The sequence below is a fragment of the Limulus polyphemus genome, unplaced genomic scaffold (genome assembly GCF_000517525.1).
Source record: "Limulus polyphemus unplaced genomic scaffold, Limulus_polyphemus-2.1.2 Scaffold57, whole genome shotgun sequence".
NCBI lineage: Eukaryota > Metazoa > Arthropoda > Merostomata > Xiphosura > Limulidae > Limulus > Limulus polyphemus.
In genome coordinates this window covers 198,441-207,382 of record NW_013665667.1, presented here as the reverse complement: position 1 = coordinate 207,382, position 8,942 = coordinate 198,441, and the positions used below count along the sequence as shown (strand labels likewise).

General features: G+C 32.0%; 1 protein-coding gene across 5 annotated transcripts in view; it reads right to left on the bottom strand.

Annotated features, from left to right (window-relative positions):
• The window catches only part of LOC106464123 (ankyrin repeat domain-containing protein 17-like), an 85,634-nt gene extending 80,447 nt beyond the window's left edge, over positions 1-5,187 (bottom strand). For all 5 annotated transcript variants that reach the window (XM_022391964.1, XM_022391969.1, XM_013924258.2 and 2 more), the window contains exon 1: positions 4,840-5,187. In XM_022391964.1, the coding sequence (XP_022247672.1) occupies positions 4,840-5,031 (192 nt within the window). In that variant the 5' untranslated portion in view covers positions 5,032-5,187. The remainder of the gene's footprint in view (positions 1-4,839) is intronic.
• Between the last annotated feature and the right edge of the window lie 3,755 nt (positions 5,188-8,942).

The following is an 8,942-nucleotide window of genomic DNA, read 5'->3' as shown; positions in this document are numbered from 1 at the left end:
CAACTCTTTCTTACTCCAGAGAAAACAAAGCCAAAATGTTATGTTCTTCATAGTTTCAATTACTTAAATAAACTAGAAGCCCATGATTTCACATATTTAGAAAACCTTCTTAAAAATAAGATCATCAAAATTGCATAATTGCCTTATCACACGATTATAAAAAAAATTTTCTTACTTAAAAGTTCTATAAACAGAATCAAAAACTATCTGTTTTGCTCATTACTACTAAATACTTGATTGAAAGCTATAGTGCACGTTTTTGTTTTATATGGCACAAATATCTCTTATTAACCCTTTCAGCATGAGCTCAGTCCCTGGGACCAACCTCGTAACCATTTTGTGCTGTTATAGTTTTCATGCTATAACTTTGATATTAGTAAGCATATGTTACCAAAATTTGGCAGATTGTCAGTAAACATTACAATGATTTCATATGCAAAATATCCAATTTATTTATTAAGTCTTAAGGTTTGTATAGCAATGTTTTTCTCATGCCTTTTTTTTTCTTTTTGCATGGTTCCTATCCATCTTGCAAAGTCATTTTAATTTTAAAATTTTTTTATGAATCAGAAAATTTTCAAATTTCACATACAAAATCTTTATAATGTCCAGATAGTTACCAAATGTTTCTTAAGAAAAACTTTATATTTTATCTGTTATTTTCATTATGCCTCTTTCATTCGAGAATGACAACAAATTATAACACAAAAACATAAATGTTTAAACAAAATAATTTAAATCTCATAACATTATACATTTATATATATATATTATTTTTATTATACTGACCTTTCAGCCATTTCTGGCTAACAAAACAGAAGTTACAATGACGCAGCATATGTGCTCTCATGATACCATATCCAATAATATAAAACTGACCTTTAGTCTTTACAAAGTGACATGTCTTGGCTGTCTTTTAGAATTTTAGTAATTTGTAAAATACAGTCACATTTCAATTATTATACATGATATATGTATATAGATTATTGCTATTTAAAAATAAGTTCTTAAACTTATTTTCCTTAAAACACAGAACAGTAAATAAAGAAGTAAAGCAGACAAATATCTCTTCTAGTTTCAACCTTTGTACTCGGTTGCTAAAGCTTATAACATTTCGCAAGTGGAGGATGTGAATAATTTTTAATAGTTTTATATATACATTTGAAATGACCAAAAATCATAAATTACTATATTGATACCATAGAATGCTACTATAATTCATCAAGCTTAGTAACTATGCTGTATTTCAGTCTAAATAAATATGAAATTTTGCCCAAACTAAAGAGACAACCTACCTCCTTGAAATCTTGGTTTGAAAGAAAGAGATGGCATCCAGACACATTAAAATGGCTGAGAAAGCCTGTAGGGGACATTCTGAGCTTTTGGTTGATTATTAATGTCGCATATTGATGTAAGTGTATATAAGGGAGCATTTCCAAAAATGGAAAGAGGTGGTCAGGGTGCCACTGTGTTTGATTTATTACGAGCAATATCTTGGCAAATAGAAAAGATAAGAGGTTCTTATTATATATTCTAGCTTGTCAATATTGGCAATTTGAGTTCCTAATTCACACAAAGCTATAGACTTAGTATTTTGACTACACAAATATCTAATTTGAACCAGTAATGCATTCAACATCCTATGTGACACACAAAAATCGATGTTTATCTGTGTTTTTTTAACATTTGCTTTTAAATTAAAACCTGAGTAATATGTAGTACTAAAATTTGAATTATAATCTACAGTTTGATACCAAACTTACTGACATAAATTCATGAAATAGTAGTTCAGTAAAACTTTGAATGCAAGTCAACAAACAAGATGACATGGCCTTTCAATCGTGACCCATATGGAAAGGGTTAAACTTAAGAGGATTATAGAAGATCATGGGAATTCGCCAAATTGGATAATACAAAATCAAAAAAGGTTGAAAATGTAAGAATTAACAGAAGGATTTCTTTAAAAACATTAAGGTTAAGCAAAATGTTAGGATGTGAGTACACCTTTGTGGGATGATACAGAAATGCTCATATCTAATGATTATGAGATGGATGGGCTGTTAAATTTTCATTTTTCTTCAATTTTTATTAATGCAGATAACAGCAATATTCCTCATCCTGAACAGCTAGTAGATGGAAACAAAATCAAAGAAAGTTCCCACATTAATTTTAGTATAAGAAAAAAATGGTTAGTTTTAAGGATGATAAAGCTGTTGGACCACATAACATCTCTCCCAGAGTTTTGAAGGAAGTTAAAGATTGGGATGTGAGTCACTTGCTACTGTTTTTCTAAGTCAGTGAACAGTGGTCACGTGGCAAAAAATTGAAAGATGGATAATATTACTCCTCTTTGCAAGGGTGTAATAAAAATTATTCCAGTAATTATACTTATTAGTCTTACATCATTGGTGGGAAAAGTTTTTGAAGGTCTAGAAAAAAAATTGCACAAGTTCATTTAACAAAGTATAAAATTTTGTTCGATAGTCAACATCGTTTCACTACTGGAAAATTTTGCCTTACTAATCTTTTGACATTATTTTAAGAGCTTACCACTTATGCAGATGAGGATACAGGAGTAGATTTAGTATAGCTGGATTTTCAGAAAGCAGAGAGTTGTTATAAAAAGAGTTCAGTTAAACTGAATTAATGTCACAAGTGGGGTACCTCAGGGCTCATTCTCAGAACCTTTGCTCTGTTTTATTTGCATTATTGACATAGTTTAAGAAATGGTCAATAAATTACTTAAATTTAATGATGATATTAAAGTTTCTAATGTTGTCTGTGAGGAGGAGAAGGATGCTTTAAGAAAAGATTTAGATAATTTGGCTAGTTTGGAGAATAAATGGCAGAGAGCTTTTAATAAAAAAAACTTTAAGGTCATACATGTGAGATATCATAATTTGAATTATAAGTAAAATTTTGAAGAGAATAACCTTAACAGTGTTATGTAAGAAAAGGCTCTTGATTTTCTGGTTGATCACTCACTTAAGCCATCCAAGCAGTATGCTGTTGCTAAAGGTAGAGAAAATTGGATGTTTGGCTGTATCTATTAGAAATACTGAATACAAGTCTGAAGCAGATATAATTTCATTGTATAGATCAATGGTTAGGCCACATTTGGAATATTATGTTCAGTCTTTGGCTCTTTACCATAGTAGTAACACTGAATTGTTGAAAAGGGTTCAGAAACGAGCTACTAGGATGGTACATGATATGGACTGTCATACAAAGGACAAGTTAGGATCTCTGAAATTGCTTTCTCTTGAAAAAAAAAAACTTACAAGGGATCTGACTGAGATGCTTAAGATTGTTAAGGCAATTGACACTGTTGATGCATCATCTTTTTCTTCTTACTGATGGTCAGAATGGCAGGAGACACAAATATATATTTGCACAAAGTAAGTCATCTTCAAGCAGCAAGACAATTTCATTTTTTATAGGGTGATTAGCCTTTGGAATGGGTTGTCATTAAATGAGGTGGATATAGTAAATTTAGAGTATTTTAAAGGTGGACTTGATAAATATTTGAATAATTAAGGCCAGCTTTGAGTATCTTATTTCTAAAGTTTAGTTTAGTGGAAGGGATGACTTAGATGGACCAACAGGTCTTTTATTGAACTTAAATCATACAAGTCTCCAGCAGATTTTATGACCCTAAAGTGCACTGCTTGTCACCTCTCAATATTTAAATTGATCTTCCACATGAACCAATCACTAGGAGAAACAACCTCGGTAAAATCAGCATTTTTCTATCTCTTAATATCAAGAGAAAATTTGGAAATACTACTTTACAATTTGAATAATACATCCAAATATGGACATAAATTAATAACAAGGTCCCAAGACCTGTTGGACCCTACTATTAGAAAAAGTACACACTTATCACTACTATGTACCTTTTCCTACTAAGTAACTTTTTGTCCACTTTAAACTTCTATGCCTAATTTACAAACATCCTACTTACCAATTAATCTCCTGAAAAACATCTTACTAGAGGCTTCATGAAAGATAAGAAACTTAAAAGCAATTCAAGTGTTCTCATCCAAGTAAGTGAAAGTTCCACTAGATTAAAACACAACTGTTTTTATAAGACTATTCCAAGAATCAATAACTCAAAGTCAACTTTTAAAATGCCTTTGAAATTAACTTCTAATAAAAGATTCCACTAAAATCCTAAAACCAACTGCAAAAGTTAAACTGATAGATCTAAAGTTATAACTTAACAATCAACTAGCTTTTACCTAGCATGTGATTATGTACACCAATTCATCTTGCCACATTGTATGAACGAAGGAAGAAAAGCTATCAATTTGGCATAGTGATACAGTATGACCACTCTGTACTTTTGCAGTCTAACTTTAAAGCAAGTCAGTTCTTCATTGAAGCAAATTATTAAAAAAAACGATCATATAGCAACAGTCCTTGAAATTAAAGATGAAATTCTTTAAATCCAGCATGAAGAAGCTGACTTTGAAGCTACTTTAAATAGTTTATATTAAATTCAAATAATGGATATTTGTGAATTTTTCCATGAAACATCATGCTGTTTAGTTTAAAATTCAGCTTTTTTTTATAGTTGCTTGGTGCTAATACATACTAAGAATGGTGACACATGGTTTAAGAATACAATGACGTTGTTACGTTAAAGACAAAAAGGAAATTCTTTGAATTAATAAAACAGGCCTATGTAGCTGAGTAAAAGAATAAGGCGAGTCACACGTCGTTCAGTTAGGCTTAAGCTATAGCAAGCTACTTACAAAAAGAAACTTCCACTCCTACTGTAATTTTTTTTCAAAAAACATAAAACATTTCCAAACTACATCATACTAAAATAATTACCTCTGAAACTTCGTCATCTTCACTATCAGATAAATCTGCCATGAAATTCGAGTGAAGCGAAGAAAACTGTCCCCTTCCACTACTCAAGTTTCCACTCAATGGTGACGAAGAGTCTGAATGAACTTTTCCAACCTCGCTTGTTTCATCATCTCTAATCTCACCACATGCGTTATTTTGGACTACATTCTGCATTTTTTCGTTTATATAATAACATATGAGCCTATTACGTCTACTGAAACCTTAATAATTTGATACAAAAAGAGTTATACTGCTAAACTTTACAAAATCCCTCACACAATATTAATCACTTTTCGCCGCCATTACGAGTACTGGTTAGCTATGTGTCCCGGATGCAACTTGTAAGCTATAGTAAATGCTAACCATCAGTGAGGCATGAGGGCGTTAGAACTACTTAAGTCGTGGAAACTATCATGACTGTAGTAAATATTTGTAAGGAGATTTTTTCAACGGCAGAATTTTTTCTGTCCTCAAATATTTGAATAAAAGTTCATCTAAGAAATAATTTTAAGTATTGAGGAATTAATTATCTTAAGCTTAATTTGGATAAAATTGTACAAATTTATTATAAACAAAAAATATTGTAATTAATCGTTAAGTAATAAACGTATTTAATACCGTGAACTAATATTAATACAATTTATATATTTGTTAATATGTTATATAATTTTTTATTGTAAAATTCCTTCAGACAATAGAACTAAATAACACACTCGCATAAAGATATCTTTCACCGAACAAAGCGATTTACGTCCCTCTAGCGGAATGTATGTGCTATAAATTTGAAAAAGTTCCATAAACGAACCAAGGACACTAAACTGGCTATGATAGAGCATATATTCATTCACATTTGATTGTAAAAAAAAAGTGTTATTATTTCAAAATGTAGAAAGAGTTTACCGGGACCAAAATATCCATTAAATAAGCTTCCATTAATCAAAATAAATATCTCTTACCTACAAAAGTAAATCAAAATTAAAATAAACAAGAAGTTATTGGACTTGTTTGGTATGTTAAATATATCTTTAATTAGCAAATTTTCGCATTGTGTAGAACATTAATGTATAATAGCATGATGATAAAAATAAAATTATAAGTATCAATTTATTATAAGAGACACAGACCATTAGAGCAAGTTTGTTTGTTTTCTATTGAGGGCTATATGTGCTCTATCCACCACGGGTATCAAACCCAGCTTTTAGCGTTATAGACCTGCTGACTTACCGCTGAACCACTGGGGAGGGGATGGAGCATTAGACTAAGACAGAAGATTTTAAGTTATCATTAGCCAACTGAGAAAGTTAGTATCTTGAGCGTATAGAAGTTCAAACGCGTACAATGAAAATCATGTAATGATTCTTCTGAAAGGATTTAACGGACTTCATCCACCTGTTTGAAGCTTGTTGAGAACCAACGTTTCACTCTGCTAATGTAGACCTTCTTCACTTAAAACGTTTTTAGATGAATTACTAGCCTACCCCTAAATACATCTTTTAAAGTAATATGTAGTGATTACTTATATCTTACACTTAGGAAGAATAATCAAAATAACTTCCAGACTTTTTCTTGTTGCTCTTTTCTCTTGCCATTCAATAAAACAAACATTACTGGGTGGACTTTTTCGGGAAAAAGTATCTTTATTTTTCTATGTTATGCACTTCATAACAACCATGCAGTTAGTAAAACTTATTTGTTATTTACGAATCAATGTATTTTACCGCATTGTCTCATTGAACCTTAATCTTTTATAACTCTTCTATCAGCCTGTCGTATTTTTCTTGACGTCCCAGCGCAATATTATTAATGATCAAGTTGTAATTAGTACTTTGTAAGAGATGTCCAGTTAAGAAAATGTATACAACTCACAGTAAGAGTACTAGAATGCTGAGGACTTTATAATACTCTACATAAATGCATACTCCATACTTAATGTCTAGTGTTTCCGAAACTGTAGTAAGCAACGCAAAGGTTTATCATGTGCTAAAGTCGTAAATCAATCCACCCAGGACTGAAAAGCAGAGACAACAAGATGGAATGTAATCAGTCTTAGATCAACTGAGAAAGGACTGATTCTTTGAAGTTTTGGAGCATGGTCAAATGGACTAAAGATAACGCACGCTTAGACAGATGAGGGAGAAAAGCCACAGCAGTCACCAAAATGAAGAAGAAATTAATGAAAAAGCTAACAAGTACGATCTGCCACCCTCCTAAAAGAAGCTATAGCTGACCACCAATAAAACAGTCTTAACTAACACCAAGCATAAACATCTATTGGGCCGATTTAAAACTTGGAAATGAGTATCTGCTGATATATTATCCATTTATACAAAACATTGTAACATCAGCATTCAAACGTATACACAGGTATGAAAGAATATAATATTTACTTATTTATTCGTGAATTTCTTAAATACCTGCTCACTAAAATCCTGCATCTTTAAATGGAATTGTAGGATACTTTCCTACCTACTAAGGCCAAATCGCTGGCAAAATATTATAAAATGCTTACTCAGGAGGAGCAAAAAAGCTAGCTGCAGTAATCGATGCACAGTATATGCAAGTACAACTACCTTTGGTTGAAAATTGTTGGTCTAGTCAGCTACCCCAGTTGAAAGAGTAGTAGCATGGGAACAATGAATTTTATAAAAACTAATGGGCTGGTCAAGAATATAGCAAGTAGTTGGTTGTTTGTTTAAGAGCAAAGCCACATTGAGCTATTTTCTGTGTCCAGTCCAAGGAATCGAATCCCGGATTATAGCGTTATAAGTCCATAAACTTACCACTGTCCCATCCGAGGTGGCTGACAGATATACAATTGGGATTCTAAAGTGTTATTGTCACCAACACATTAATCAGGAAACAACCAGCAGTCTTGTTTTAAAATTCCATGATAAAATAGCATTGGGCTCAACACTTTTAATACCAGATGTCACAAAGATGTAAGTGCATGTCCAATAGATGACCAAAAAAGGAAGAAATACAATATAGCTAAAATATGTAAGTGCATGTCCAACAGAATACCAAAATAGGAAGAAATACAACATAACACAAAGAGTTAAAAGCACTTTAAAATACTCATACGCTAATGCAATGGCAAGACAATGTAGATGCAAGTCCATGATGCCATGCACACAATTTTTAGCTCCTATATATTTGGCTCATGGCAAATTCCTGACCATTCAGTAAGAAATGTAGACACAGGTAGATACGTGGCTAGATGGAAATCTGAGTGTTCTTTCTGGAGAGAAATATCTATAGAATGAGATTGTTAAATTATTAAGAATAAAAAGTATCGAAATATTAAAGTAGATATTGTTCAAGGCTCTCTATCAAGTTGGCCAAATTTACACTGTTGAGTATTTAGGATGTTAATGGACTTCAGATATATACCCAAAAGTCGACCAAAAGCAATGCCATCATCTGCAAACTCAAGGTTATGATTACAAAAGAGAATTCTTCAATCTAAAAAGCCATTCCAATGAAGCTGGTCATAACGTTCGGTACCATTAACAAAATGATAAACAAGGACTTTAATGTGATGAAGATACACAAGCTTTCAATCACACTTTTAAACGTACAGTTGATTTAGGGAAAACCATGGCCAAAGAACTAGATTCACAGCATCCCATTTGACAACGTACCTGTATGTCCATTTAATGCAGTTCCAGTGGACGTTTTACCTTTAGACTAGTTAAAAGTGACCTTGGAAATCAAATCGACGTAAAGTGAAGGACTTGTGAAATGTCTGTAAAGATGTGTAGTCTAAGCTGGACCTCCCTGTCCTTCCATAGAAGCACATCATACTGTAAATTGCTTTGTCAGGCAATCGTTGTATCAGTCGTGTGCAGTCATGGTCATCGAATTGAGCATTATCGATAATGGATTAAAAAAAAAGTCAACGGGCATATAGGACCTTATACATGATTTTTTTGTAAAATACAATTGATCTTCAGAAACTACAGCTTCTGAAACTAACTTAAACTTGACTAATAACTATGTGAACTTTTTAGGGTCAAAATAATAGCAGAAAACAATAATTAACAAACATATACACATATTAGTATTGTTACGTCTCCGTTTGTTAA